Source organism: Ochotona curzoniae, unplaced genomic scaffold (assembly GCF_017591425.1).
Source record: "Ochotona curzoniae isolate NIBS_2020 unplaced genomic scaffold, NIBS_Ocur_1.0 contig_1071, whole genome shotgun sequence".
In the NCBI taxonomy this organism is placed as follows: Eukaryota; Metazoa; Chordata; class Mammalia; order Lagomorpha; family Ochotonidae; genus Ochotona; species Ochotona curzoniae.
The window spans coordinates 5,579,153-5,594,763 of record NW_024464939.1 but is presented as its reverse complement, the minus strand read 5'-3'; the positions used below and the strand labels follow the sequence as shown (position 1 = coordinate 5,594,763).

The following is a 15,611-nucleotide window of genomic DNA, read 5'->3' as shown; positions in this document are numbered from 1 at the left end:
TAGAAACCTGGAGAAGTTTGGGCAGGGCCAGGCTGAAGCACATTCGAGCACAGGCAAAAGTCAGGACTGAGGGCAGAAAATGCCAAGCAAGGCTGTTGTCCCTTCTGGCACATATGATCTGTGGTACTTTGGGCAGGCCTAGTAGGAAAACTTGGGAAATCCCTTTACTAAGTCACAGCCCCCACTGGGGAGCATAACAGTTGGAGCTTGGTACAGTCCAGGACAGGCAATTCTGCAGCATATCTCAGTGTTTGTTTTTTTTTAAAGATTTATTTTTATTATTTTTTTTATTGGAAAAGCGGATGTACAGAGAGGAGAGAGAAGAAGATCTTCCGTCCGATGATTCACTCCCCAAGTGAGCGCAACGGCCGATGCTATGCCAGTCCGAAGCCAGGAGCCTCTTCCGGGTCTCCCACGCGGGTGCAGGGTCCCAAAGCTTTGGGCCGTCCTCAACTGCTTTCCTGGGCCACAGGCAGGGAGCTGGATGGGAAGCAGGGCTGCCGGGATTAGAACCGGTGCCCAGCGCCCATATGGGATCCCAGGCGGCAAGGCGAGGACCTTAACCACTGCGCCACCGCACCGGGACCCATATCTCAGTGTTTGTAAGTGCCAGGTCTAGGGAGAGGCTAGGCAGGGCCAGACCTAGGCACTCTATGGCACAAAGAAGCAGGATAGGGTGTGGGACGTGTTTGGATAGGCTAGGCTGATACCAACAACTGAAAGCTGAGACTGCATCTGCACCAGGCATGATCGGGTCAAAGCACCTGTCAACACAGACCCAGGTCTGGAAACAGGCCTGTTAGGGTAATTCTTGGGACTTCCCCAGTGGGCTGTAACTCCCACTGGTGAATGCAAGAGCTGGGGCTATGGGTGAATCAGGTGGAGCAAGGTTATAGCAGCAATTGGTATTTGCAAGGGCCTAGCCTGGAGTAGGTCATGCTGGACTAAGCTCCAGCATACACTGGCAATCATGAGAGCCAGAATGAGTGTGGGACAGACTGGATGAGGCTGCAGCACCCTTTGCGTTACTAGAGACCTGGGTCTGGGAGCAGGTCAAGCTGGGCTAAGCTGTAGCATCCATTGATGAGAGCTGAAATGGTTGTGGACCAGTCAGTCTCGGATGTAGTGTCTACCAGTGAGTATCAGGACTAGGGGCTAGCCATGTCAATCTGAGCAGCTGTACCCACTGATATATGCAGGAACTGTTCTTGGGGCCAGTCTGGCACGGGAATTTGGGGAACTGCCCTGCTAAGCTGCAGCTCACACTGGTATAAGTACTGCGGTTGGGGGAGCAGGCTGGGCAGGAACAGTCCACAGCACACACTGATGTGAGTGATAGCCAGGACAGGATACAACCCAGGCCTGTTGGACAACAACACCCATCGATTCATATGAGCACTCGTTCTGCGGATGTGCTAGGCTGGCCTAGGCTGTTGCACCCACTGGTGAAAGTCAGAACTAGGTGCATGCCAAGCTGAGCCAGATTTTAGTATCTGCTTGTGAACGCTGAAACTGAGGCTGAGCCATCTCAGACTAGGCCACAGAACCAGCTAATGCTGGGGCTGAGTTTGAGATATGTCAGGTCAACCCCTGGCAGGTGCATGATCTGAGGATGGGAACATGCCTGGCACAGTAACTGTGGACACTCCGTTGCTGGCTTCACATATCACCAGGGAGCATAGAGCTAGGGTTGAGGACAGGCCAAGCTGGACAGTGCAGCAGTGTCTGTCAGCATGTGCAAGGGCTCGGTCTGGGGAAGGTTAGGCTGTCCTAAGCTGTAGCACACACAAGTGTGCATGACAGCCAGATGAGATATGGCTTGAGTTAGAATAGGCCAAAGCAGAGGCAAGCATGTGCACAAAAACTATGTCGTAGGGCCCAGCACGGTATCCTAGTGGCTAAAGTCCTAGCCTTTGCATGCACCAGTATCCTTTGTTGGTCCTGGTTCATGTCCTGGCAACCCTGCTTCCCATTCTGCTCCCTACTTGTGGCCTGGAAAGGCAGTTGATAATAGCACAAGGCCTTGGGTTCCTGCACCCGCATGGAAGACTTGCAGGAAACTCCTGGCTCCTGGCTTCAGATCGGCTCATCTCCGGTTGTTGTTGCTACTTGGGGAGTGGAGCAGCGGACAGAAGATCTTCCTCTCTGTCTCTTTTCCTCTCTGTGTATCTGACTACCCAAATAATAAATAAGCAAATTTTTTTCGATGATTTATTTTATTTTTATTGAAAAGTCAGATATTCAGAGAGGAGGAAAGGCAGAGAGAAAGATCTTACATCCGATGATCCACTCCCCAAGTGACTGCAACAGCTGGAGGCTGAATCGATCCGAAAGCAGGAGCCTGGAGCCTCTTCCAGGTATCCCACATGGGTGCAGAGTCCCAAAGCTTTTGGGTCATCCTCCATTGTTTTACCAGGCCACAAGCAGTGAGCTTGATGGGAAGCAGGGCGGCCAGGAATAGAACTGGCACCCATATGGGATCCTGGTGCATACAAGGTGAGGACTTCAGCTGCTAGGCTATCCTGGCCCAATAAACAAATAAATATTAAGAACAAACAACAACAACAAAAACCATGGCTGAGGTGGTCTGGTAGGAGTTACTGGGGGTTACCCTGACTAGGCATCACCAGCTGTTATGTGTGAGAACTGTTATAGGCTTGCTGGGCTGGGCTGCTGCACCCATTTGTGCACAGTAGATTTGGGCAGGGGTTGAACTGACCAGGCCGTTGCATCCAATAGTTTGTGTTAGTCTGTGCATGTGACAGACTGCACCTGATCATTCACTGGATGGTATATACACGTCAAGGTTGAGGTAACCTCAATTGAGGTTTCTTGGGGCACTCCCTGTCTGTGCTTGAGTTAGACCCTGGCCACAGGTAAAATCACAGGCTGTGCGGTCTGCCCTTAGAGTTCGTACTTTAGGACTGGGCTTCTTCAACTTCTGATGCCCATGCAGTGTAGAGAATGCCCAGATGCACTCAGGGGGACATGCCAGCTACCTCATCCAGGCCAGCACTGGGTATCAACTGCCTTGTTAGAGACTAGAAAACACAACAAGGTGAACAATTCCTCTGCTAAGCTACCAGCATGTGTGTGGATGCAGTAAAACTGACTTGATCAGCCAGTAGGCCCTGGAATGATTTTCTCAGCCCTGGTGCAAAGGAGACAACAACGTGTCAGAACTATCAAAACCAATGAAGTAACAAAACTATCAGAACACTTCCTACATCCGGGTTTCTAAAGAGTTATCAAAGGACCATCCCCCATCCCCAGGTGCTAATGCAGCTTGCCAATAAGGAGCTACCCCTGTGGACACAGGAGAAAACAAAACAAAACAAAACAAAACAAAATAAACAAAAAACCCAAAAAGGTTAGAACATCTGTCCCACCTGTCTTCCGCCACACCTAAACCTCCCCATCCTAACCAGAGGCCCACATGGGCATGTATTCTTCTTAACAAAGTAAACAATATTAAAAATAAAAAAGAAAAATAAAGAATTGATACTGGTATCACACAAAGCAGGAATTGAAAACTAGGAGAAACTATGTGCTCACGAGGGGAGCAAGGGAGAACAGGAAGACAAGACACTGAACCCTGTACTGTATGATCCATTTTCCCCCAAAACTAAAATTGCTCTGATTATAAAATCTACTATTTCTAAACTTAATACGGCCTTTTTATTTCTTAAAAAAAAAAAAAAAGAGAGAGAGAGACAGAGAGCATTCTCCAGCCTTACTTTAGTTTAGTTCTTTCGTTTAGTTTTTTTTTTTTTTTCAATCATTATAGGTATCCTTTGTTTTCTGATCTTTATTAACAGGTGTGCAATGTTGTTGACCAGAAGTAGAGATAGCAGATATTTTTGTTGATGTTACTCCTCAATGACTTTTCCCCTCCATTTCAAATTAAATAAATACCTAACGTACATACCAAAGTTATGATTATTATCTTTCTGTATGTCATTGTTAACTAAGGTGCTTTTTTTTTCTAGCTGTCATAGATGGATGGCAATTGTTCTTGGCAATTGTTTTGATGTTTATTAAGGTGGTCATATGGAATTTCTTCTGCAATACTCCATTAGTATTGTCAAGATAGAAATTTAAATTCTTTCTGCTTGACCTGCACGTTAAGTAACTCCTAGGCTTCCTGTTGTTTCTTTATTCTCCCAGCTTTTGTATTCTTCTCCTTGGTTCAAAAATGTAGTTATTTGTGTTTAAATTTCTTTAACATATTTTACTATATTTACTTCAGTAAAATTCAGCCTTTGAATTCGCACTTTCCATTGCAACATCTGACCAGAACAGAAGTATCCTTCCATGCCTTTTTCCTCTTATTAAACACCATAAGTTGAATATTTTAACCTAAAGAAAGCTGATTAGAAACGAAATGTAATCCAGGAGGTGTCATTCTTGCAATTTTTAAAAGATTTACTTATTTATATTGAAAGGCAGGTTTACCGAGAGGAAAGACAAGAGAAAAATCTTTCAACTGCTGGTACACTCTCCAGTGGCTACAATGGCCAGAGCTGAACTGATCTGACTCCAGAAGCCAGCGGCTTCTTCCAAGTTTCCCATCTGCATGCAGGGTCCCAAGGCTATGGGCGGTCCTGTACCATTTTCCCAGGCAACAAAGTAGGGAGTTGAATGGGAAGTGGAGCAGCCGGGACATAAATCAATATCCATACAGGACCCCGGTACTTGCAAGGAGAGGATTACCCAACTGAGTCATTGTGCCAGACCATAATCTTACTGTTATTATTATTTTTAAACAAAGATGAATTGTATTTGAAAGCCAGAGTTACAGAGATAGGGAGAACAAATGGGAGAACAGGAGAGCAAGAGAGAGGAAGGGGAGCTGGATTGCGTGCAGATAAAGAGAGAGAGGAGAAAAGAAGAAAGGAGGAAGAGGACCAGAAAAAGATCAAGAAAGCGACATCTTCTATCCTCTGTTTTACTTCTCAGATAGTCACAATGGTGTTGCCTGGGCCAGGAGCTTCATTCAGGTCTTAATGTAGTTGGCACAGATCCAAGTCCTCAAACCATTTTCTGCTGCTTTTCATGACTCATGACTAGGGAGTTGGATGGGAAGTAGAGGAACCAGGACATGGGGTTGCCAATGTCACAAGTGGAAGTTTTTACTCAGTTTGCCACAACACCAGCCTCCATTGCAATGTTTTAAAATGATTTTTGCAAATGTAGATTGCAGATATAATAGAATAAATTTATGAACCAAAAAAATACTGATAATTAATTATCGAATATCAATTTCATGGGCTTGGCCTAACTCTTCTTTCTTTGATTTTTCTCAAAAGTAGAGGAAAATAAGTTGACTGAAACAGTATAAAACAATGCTTAAAATTATTTCAAAAATAAGCAAAGTGCAAACATCATATTAAGACATATGTAGAGCGTGAGAGTTTGGGAGGAATCCCAGCCTATACAATTTAAAATTTACCATATAATTTAAGATTCAAAACTCAAAATAAAAATATATTTAAAAAAGACATATATAGAGACAAAACAAACGGCTTTTAAAGTTTTTAATCTTAAGCAGGAATTGTTATTTTCACAAATAATAAGATTTATTAAATTCCCTTCTTACAAAATGTGAGGAAGATGATTGGAATTGTATCTATGAGATTCATGAAAGCAATTACAAAAACGGTTCCTGACACCCAGCTCTGTTCAGAGCCCCTCTTTCTCTGTTTATTGTGTTGGCAAGCTCTTTCTGTTTTTTGCAGGTCTTTGCTAAACAGTCATTTCATTTAGGAGGACTTTGCTGGTTTTCGAGAATGGACTGGCTGACCCCAGTTTATATTTCTTTTGTATCCCATTTTTTCCTTTTCATAGCACGTACCACATTTGTATGATTGTTAATTTTTCCACATGACTGAAAATTCCATGAGGACAAACTGGGTCCCCAGGTTTTGTTTGGTTTGGTTTTGTTTCAAATGCTATATCCTCAGGGCCTACACTGTTCTTTGTTCATGCTGAGATTCAATTAACACTTGTTCAATAATAAATAAGAAGACTACATTAACAGCCATTGTCACTTCAGAATAGCAGACATCGTGCATCACGGAAGGCAACACAAGAATGGATGATGCGCTTGAAAAACTGCAAGAAATTTAAACTAGTTGGACTGATGCTAAAAGTTAATAGATTATGAACGTTTGTTTGCATGGCAGTCATTTTTATGTTTTACTATTTTATTATGTTAAGATTATGGATATTTATTAAAACCCCATTGCTTTAGAACCCGTATCTCAGAACTGAAGAAATATTGGCATTCACCCAAGAAGCTGGAAGAATTCATAAAAATGATCAAGAGCTTCAAAGGATGTCTAAAATGTCCCCCAGAAGATAACTTACATTGTTTTCAATTACAACTTTACATCCTTTTTATTAACTCAAACCCTAAAATGTGAGCACCTATCAACAGGTAGAATACGGCAACTGAAACGTCAAAACATCAATAGTTCATTGTGGTTCTCATACCTGTAGGTGATGTGTTTGTGCTGCCACTTCTGTCCTGTTAATGCATATCGCTTCCGGCGAATATTAAACTTGGAGCTACCTCTCGTCTGGTCAGGCACACCGCAGCGAGGCCTCTTCATCCAGCTGCGAAAAGTAGTATGTTCCAATTATTTACAATAACTTTAAACTTTTATCTGGAAATAAATCAACTCAAGGATTAACCTGATACAGTAATGATGAAAACAATGGATCTTATAAATGGGGAGAATGTCCGGTTTCTTGCAATTTGAATATAAGTACACAGACTATTTTTTTGAATGATGAAGAATCACTGCCTTACCAGTTAGATATCTGAGAAGTAACTATTGTCTCTTTAATCCATGTGAAATAAGTGAACATTAAATTGCTCTCATGCTTCTAACTAGAATTTTCTGTTAACGAGACATGAAACCTTTGGCAAGTCATTAATTTTCAATTTCTTTCTCAAGATGTGCTCTTCTTTTGACACTTAAAGATTACTACAATCAGGTGCATTACTTTAAATTCAGCAGCAAATTTATTTTATAATGTTCTTCTGCAGTGAGGAAATCCAACCCTGCTAAAATCATGTGTTGACTCCAGCAGCAAACTTGATGAAGTCACTCTGCCTGGGCCACTAGTAGCAAACAGAGAAAACAAAACAAAACAAAACAAAACAAAGCAAACAAAACAACTGGAGAAGGGAAACTTATCATTTGTCCCTTACCAGATGGCCAGGAAATGACACTTTTAAGTGGGCAGCACAGGAATTGCCCAGCCACTTCCTAACTGTTGAGTGACCACCATGGGAACTGTCTCCCCCTCAGATTTCCACTTAAAGAGCAGCCATAGAACCCTTAAAAACCCAGGACACTTACTTCCTTTCAAAATCAGGTGTTCCTGCCGGTGTCTTTGCAGGAACCACTCCAACTCCCAGATCTTTCCCCAGAAATATCTTCCCCTTTCTCCGTTTCCTGTTCACATGCTCACTTTACAAATAAAACTTTTTTTGTCTGCAACCGATTCCCAGCTTTTTATTTCTATACTAAGCTAAGGGAAGAACCCACAAAACTTTGCCAATAACATTTAGCATACGTAGTAATGGATTGTTCCTTGGTAAAACATTTGCATTCTTCTAGTTTTTACTTTACTTGGGAGTATTATTTTACTTTCAATGTAGCAGTTATTTGTTTTGGATCTTTAATGATAAATAAATCAAATTCTTCTGAAACAGTATTCGCAAATATGTAGAATAGCACTGTATCAATAAAGATTAACATTTGTGTTTGAAAATAGATTGCCTTATAATTGGAAAAATGAAAGGCTTTCAAAGGTCTATTTATTTATTTATTTATTTAGCTAGTTAGTTAGTTGTTAGTTACTATTCAAAAGGCAGAGATACAGAGAAAGAAGGATAGAGAAAGAGATTTTCTGTCCAATGATTCACTTCCCAAAGAGATGTAAACCCCGGAGCTGGGCATAGCATTTATATTTTATTATGAATTATAGGTAATCCAGAAATGATTGATGGTATATAAAAGGAAGTGTATACACCAAACATGCACATCCTCTGCCTTTTTTCCCCCAAATTCTATCTCTCTCTCTCACTCTTTTCAACCTAAAGGATTTGCACCTTGGTGAATTTTGGCATCCACGGGTCTCAGAACACACACATCCCTGAGGATACAGGAGGAAACTGCGAGAACTTCTTTCATATCTTCACCTATATGCCTTGTTATCACCTTTACAAAATAAACAAGCAAAATACAAAAACAAAGAAACAATCATAGCAAACAATATGATTGTCCTACCCAAACTTACACAAGCTGATCTGATGACTTGTGAAAACTGAAAGTCTTAAGGGTTTCTAAGGTTTACATCAGAAACCCAACTATCATAATCACGAATCCCTCGTCACATCCACTTAAAATATCCATGATGTTTCTCATTCTCATCATTGTCTTTAAAAAATCTTCCAAAAGCAAATACGTAACTTCATCATGCTGGGAATGAGAAATGCTCTTAGAAAGAAGTCTTATTCTGGCTACTAACAGCAGCATGTTCTGTTTCTCTACTTTCCAATATGTGCTCAGAATTATTCAGAACTACACAATATTCCACCCGTGTATATAGTGACCTCTGTTTGGAAGGTCCTTTCCTCTATGTTCATCCTGAGAATCTTATTTATACTTTAATATTCAAGTCACACAGGTACACTGGGTGTTCTGATATGTGTGTGTCTGTCTCTGACCTGTGAGAGTCCAGGATGATAGGGTTTGCGCACAGTGAGGTTTCCAGCAAGGAGCAGGAATAAAATGAATTAAGTCTACCTACCCTTACATAAAGTGATCTCCCTCGCCATTCAAAAAGTTTGCTGAGATATTCGTAGTCCAGCTCTGTGTTCTTAACTCATGGATACTGTGTGATCATGACATAGAGCATTAGATGTGATGTAGGTAATTTAAGAGTAAGAAATAATAAATCCAGGCAACATATAATATTAACTGTTTAAGTAAAGAAGTCCTAATGAAGCCCAGCCAAGTAAAGAACATTCTATGTTAATTTTGCTAACAATTGCATGAAATATTCTGACAAAGACAAATTAACTGGTATTATCAAAAAGTCAAGATGCAAAATATATGATTAAAATGCACTACTAAACTTGACTGATAGTATTTGGACTCAATAAGGATCTCAGCTTCTAATCTGACCCTGAAATCTGTACTTGTGGGGATCTTGATTTAGAAGATGGAGCTAGGGAAAGAATTGAGGTGTTTCAATAGGGTATGTGGGCATCATAACCCTAACGTCAAATGCTTACTTCAGATCCACAGAATTTTAAAGTAGTAGGCATATCATTAATGTTTTATTTTAAATAAATTCACATTGAAACAAAAATAGATAAAATCAAGCACACACACACACACACACACACACACACACACACACACAGAGTGAAAGCTGTGAGCAGAGATTCTGGCTTCAGACTTTAGCATTCCCAACCCAGCTCTATCAAATCAGTAGCTCTATGAAGCAATTTAGCATACTAGTCCTATGAATGAGATGGAGTTGATATTATCACCCTTGCTGACTTACTGTGAAGAGCATTTAGTGAGTTCATTTGAAGTTAGTTAACTCACATGAAGAACTCACAAGTATGCGAACTACATAACTTCCATTATGGCTAATTGATAATAATTATTATTTTATACTTAAAGTTTGATAGTTACATAGTATAGTTTTAGTAACAGAAGACTCGTTTCAACTCTGAGTAACCAATTTGTTAACTCGCATAATTCTTTTATTCAAAACAGATATTTTATTGGTGATTGGCTAACCAACACATCACTAATTTTGCTGTCTTCTGGTCTACGGAAGTGAAGTAGTCTGAAATGTTTAAGCACACTTACAATAGAAGCATGTTTACACATACAAATGAGTGCCCATTAACTTCAGTTAAACATTTTTCTTTTAAATGAGAAAGGCACTGGTGCCAAACACATAGGGTCATGCAACGTAGGACTCCAAGCAGGGCCTCCAGGGTGAGGCTTTTGGATCTTGTGCTCATACAACAATGCTGCAAGATGGCAGTAGTACACAGGAACGCAGTGGGATGTCAGGTTACATGAATTAATTACAGGGAATTAGACCACACAAAGGCAACGTGTATATATACACCTACCTTTGTCAAGAACCAACAAAAATGGTTGGTGGTCAAAATGCAATTGATCTCACTATTTTATTTTCTTAAAACACTAGTCATTACCACAATAGATTAGATAGGTTTCCATCTTCGAGATCTTTCCAAGACTTAATTAGAGGTAAGAATACTATTTAGTATTTGTTTTTGACTCACTCCAAAACACCCTTCTAGAAATGTTTTACATATTTATTGTCATTTTAGAAATTCGGGTGTGTATTATTATCTTTGATTTCAAAAAATCGAGTAAAGTAGTCAGTGAGGAAACCGTTAGCAGTAACTTACCTTAGAGCTCAGTGTGCTGAGAGCTGACAGCTTACATTGTTTCAGAGTTTTGTTTCTGTCAACTCATTAGCTGTCTGCCTGGACGTGCACATTACACACAGGACTGAAATGGCAGTGGATTTACTGCCAGTTTTTAATGAATGCTTTCATTGTTCACATTTTTAAAATGGGAATCGAAGGTCCCTGATAGCTTAGGTATTAATTAGCCTTCTGTAGCTATCAAATGAAGATCATTCTACCTTGTGTATATACGGATGGCATCGGTATACTCAAAAGTTAAGCAAAATACCTCAAATGACTGAAGGTATATTTTTATATGCAATTTGAAAAAGAAGCTGAAGTATCAGAAACTCAGCAATCTATATAAAAAAAGATTAAAACCATGAAACATCTTGATGAGCCAGAAATTGTGCAGTTCTTAATATATCTACATAAGTACTTTAATTATAAATTAGGAGTTCATAAATCACCAGTTTGTAACCATTCTGTAAAAAAGCTATTCATTTTATTTTAGTAAGTTAAATTTCTGGCGTGATCTGAAAAAATAGGCAGAATTGCACAAAACATCCTATACACTCAATATTGTATGACTTATATTTTACATTATTATTTATTTTGTATTAGTGAAATAATATTAAAGGAGTATTATGAGTTTAAAATTAAATATTTATTACTTTTTAAAAAGATGCATTTATTTATTCCTAATTGGAAAAGCAGATCAGATTAACGAAGAGAAGGAAAGATGGAGAGAAAACTCTTCATTCTACTGGTTCACCACACAAGTGGCTGCAATGGCTGGGACTGAATCATTGTGAATCCAGGAGCCAGGAGCTTCTTAAGGGTTTCTTACACAGCTACAGGGCCCCAAGGCTTGGGCCGTCCTCTATCGGTTTCCCAGGTCACAGGCAGGGAGCTAGATGGGAAGTGGAACAGCTGGAACACGAACTGGTGCCCATGGGATCCTGGCGCATACAAGGTGAGGATTTAGCCACTGAGCCATCACACTGGGCCCAAATTTATTTTCAAATAATATCTCTGGGTGGATAATTAGAATGGTACTTAAGGCTTAGGATGCCACCCAATCAGGATTGAAGTACCTGTGTTGGAGTCCAGCTCAAGTCCTGATTCCCCTTGTGCAAAGCACACTCTTCAGGGAGGCAGAAGGTGCCTCGTGTATTTGGTTACCTGTCACCCCTATGGTACCCTGTATTGGGTTTTCTGCTCTTGGCTTCAGTCGCAATTATTGTAACCTGAACCAGCTGATGGGAGCTTATGGAAAGTCAATAGCTGATGGGAGATATAAGGCTATTTGTATTTTTCTGTCTTCCTTAAAATAATTTAATGGTCCAGCATTATAGCATTATAGCACAGAGTAAAGCCACTGCTGTGACACCAGTGTCCCTTAGGGTTCATTTCTTGGTTATTCTGCTTTTGTCACGTTACTTGCTGATTTGCCTGGGAAGGCAGCAGAAGATGCCTCATGTATCTAAGTTCCTAAATCCACGCTGGAGATCTCTGTAAACTGCCTTGTTCCTGCTTTTCTTCCGGATCAGCCTTGAAGCCATTTGGGGAGTCATGGCTCTCTTTCTTTCTGCTTGTCACTTTTTCTCCCTCCTTTTTTATGTCTTTCAAATAAATAAATCTTTATTACAAAAAACAATTTTGAAAAAGCAGTAACATTTCATCCAGTAGGCTAGAGTGCTTACCACTGTGTACATGTTGAACAAAAATGCAAAATGTAGTATTAACATTATGAAAGCACATCAAGCTAATAGTTACTGTTCTCTTTTTTTGTTCTCCTTGGTGAATACATCCTGTATGCATACTGCAGATTTTTTCACTCATTAAAGAGTTTAAGTGAACTTGCTTACAAATTAGGAAACTAATCCATAAATTAGAAGAACCATTTCAACATAAAATAATGAACTTGTTGGGAAATAAGTATTTATTACTCCTTTTTTTATCATTGCTAATTAACATAAAAGCAATATAACATGCTGTTTTCAGACATACCTAAATTTGTTGCTGGAAAACAGCTAACTGTTTCAATATAATATGAGGTTTACTATAATTATCATCATTATTTTCAGTACTCAAGAATTGTAAAATAACTATACCACATGTCTTTTTCAAAGGAGGATATAACTAATTTAAGCATAAATTAGGTAGCAGTTCAAAGCATCTGAAAATGGATAAATCAATTTTCTAATATCAAGGAATAAATTTAGATGTTTAACTAGCGTCCATATTTATGTAGTAATATTCACCTAAAAATTAATACCTTATAATTTGATCAAGCAAAGTAACAGAAGGCAATTTCAGGCTGAGTTGTTTCCACATATTTCTTTCAGATCACAAAAGCATACTGTTTTATCAAAGTAAGTATCAGGATTATAATTCCCCAATAGTCAGTGATTCGATTTAAGTCAAGCAAGAACACTCACTGTGCAGATACATCAGTGGTGGAAAAAAACAGGTAGTAGACAAGGGAAGCCATGGAGTTTCTTTCTGAGTGACAGTGAAAGTGAAATCTCTGAACAGATATGGAAACTAGAGGACACATGACAGATTAGAAAAGGAAAATGACCAGCATTTAAAAACGCTTTTGGCATTTCCCTTAAAAATAAGCGCTGAGCATAACTTCGCTTAAAGGAAAAGATGTATTATTAGATTTAAAAATCAACAAACCAACCTCCATCCCCCAATGGAAAAAAAAAATGAATTAAAACAAGGTTTTGTTAAAGTGTACACACACACACACACACACACACACACACACACACACACAGACTGAAATAAAACCAAAAATAAGCAACCAAATTGCTTTGATTTTACATTTAGTGTTGCTTATGCAAATAGTCAACTTTTTTTTTTTTTAATAAATGGTATGTCACAGAAATTCTACTTAAATCGTCTTTCCAAGTCTGGAATCTGAGCCAGTCAATGTGCAAAGACACTCAGTTCCATCTCTATAACTGCATGTGGTTTAGCTCTTCCTTCCAGACAATAACAAACTCTTCATACCCTTTTGCTCATGAAAGGCCTAAGCAAAACCCACATGTCTTCTGCTTTCACTGTCTCCAAAAAGATCTTTTCCTAGCTGCTTTAAAAAATGAAACCTGTGAGTCCCAAATATTTTCAACAAGTTACAGAAGCTCTCAAAAAACTGGGGAGAGGAGATGCATAAACTATCATTGGTGGCCTCTATTTTTAAAACAAATTGTAAAATGTAGCCAATAAGAATCAAGACCTTGCCCATAATTCTGAACTGATGATAATTCAAATAAGTTAAGGGAATTTGCTTCCAAGTCCTATAGTTTTTCTTGGCAATATGTGCCGTAATTTTTGAGAATGTGAATTAGATGCTGGCAATTCTCAATTAGGGAACAAGGAAGCTATCTACATCACCATAGAAAATGCTAGATGAACAGATCAGTTTGAATAAAACTCCTCACTACACCAGTGGAATACAGAGCTTGCTGGAGGCGATTCTTTTTAATCTAAAATTGCATGTGTTTGTGATAAGTGGTATATTATTACTTAAAATGAAAATTTGATGTGCTAGTAAAAGATAATTACATATAAGTAGTTCTAAAATGGCAAAATCCTATTTTCAATATTGTTAGTGAATTTCTAAGTGAAAAACCATATATTTATAGATGTATATATACATACATATATATATATGTTTTGGAAGCTAAAGTTATGGAGAGAGGTAGAGACGGGGAGAGATCTTGCGATAACTGACTCATTCCTTAGTTGGCCACAAGGCCAACATTGAGACAGTCAGTGGCCAGGACATTCATCTAGCTCTCCCAGATGGGCATCAGCTTCTCCTACACTTGGACCCACTTCCATTAATTTTTCTAGATCATTAGCATAGACTTAGATGAATAGTGAAACCCATGGGATTGAAGCAGTCATAAATTTTGGCAACAAATTCACCCACTATGCCACAATACTAGCACCAGAATATGTTGCATACATTTCTATTTTATTTTTTAAAATGTGAATCAAAGTTCATAGCTGTAGAACTTTTAAGTATTAAGACTGTGCGATAGCTTAGCGGCTAAAGTGCTTGCCTTGAACATGCCAGGTTCCCATATGGGCTCCCCTTTTAACCCCACAGCTTCACTTCCCATCCAGCTCCCTGCTTGTGGCCTGGGAAAGCAGAGGAGCACAGCCCAAACCTTGGGATCCTGCACCCACGTGGGAGACCTGGAGGAGGTTCCTGGCTCCTGGATTCAGATTGGCTCAGCTGTGGCCATCACAGCCACTTGGGGAGTAAATCATTGGACAGAAGATCTTTCTGTCTCCTCTCCTCTCTGCATATCTGATTTTGCACATAAAATATATATATTTTTAAAAAGTGCTAGGAGAGCTAATGTATGTTACTTTTAAAAATTACTTTGAAGCTTCATTTTCTAATTTTTACAACATGTTCTAGTCTTGACAAAACAAATATGATTCATAAGCAATTGAAGGCAAACTAAAATTTCAAAATTATGTATTAAAATTACTTTTATATGTCAGAATTAAGTTGATTTGATTACAGTTATTTCAGCATTCAAGGATTAAATAAAGAGATGATTTTGTGTTTTTTTTTATGGGGCAATGAAGGAAATACTCTCAGACTATGTCAGAGAACCGTATCCTGGACCTTGCTTCGCCCTGACATTCAAGTCCTTTTTTCTGATAAGTCAAAAGAGAGATGCATTCTTTCCTTGTTGTTGCAGAGGGTTATTATATGATGAACAAACTAACAAAAAAAAAACACAAAAAATCAACACACACACAAAATGAAAATATACTGACCATGTGGGTATCAAGGATTTTAAGAATAGTAACAACTTCCCTCCACTGAAAGCATTTATGATTTCCTGTTTTGGAATCCATATACTAACTTTGCAGAATTTGCTCTGGGCTTCTCTCTAACTAAGGGACCCTCCTACCCACAAGAGAGGTGAGGTCATGCAGATAAAGAAGGTGCCTTCAGATCTGTGCAAGTATCTGCTTCAACCAGAGACATGATGCCCAGGGAAAAGTTACTTGTTGAATAAAGAAATAAATGATGGATGGATCAACCCATACGTTACATATTATTAAAAAGTAAGAGTAAGCCTATTGTAAACAA

General features: G+C 39.2%; 1 protein-coding gene across 1 annotated transcript in view; it reads right to left on the bottom strand.

The window, feature by feature from the left end:
* MMP16 (matrix metallopeptidase 16) overlaps nt 1–15,611 on the bottom strand; it is a 265,162-nt gene that overhangs the window by 124,429 nt on the left and 125,122 nt on the right. The window contains exon 3 of the mRNA XM_040995311.1: nt 6,496–6,618. Coding sequence (XP_040851245.1) covers nt 6,496–6,618 — 123 coding nt within the window. The remainder of the gene's footprint in view (nt 1–6,495; nt 6,619–15,611) is intronic.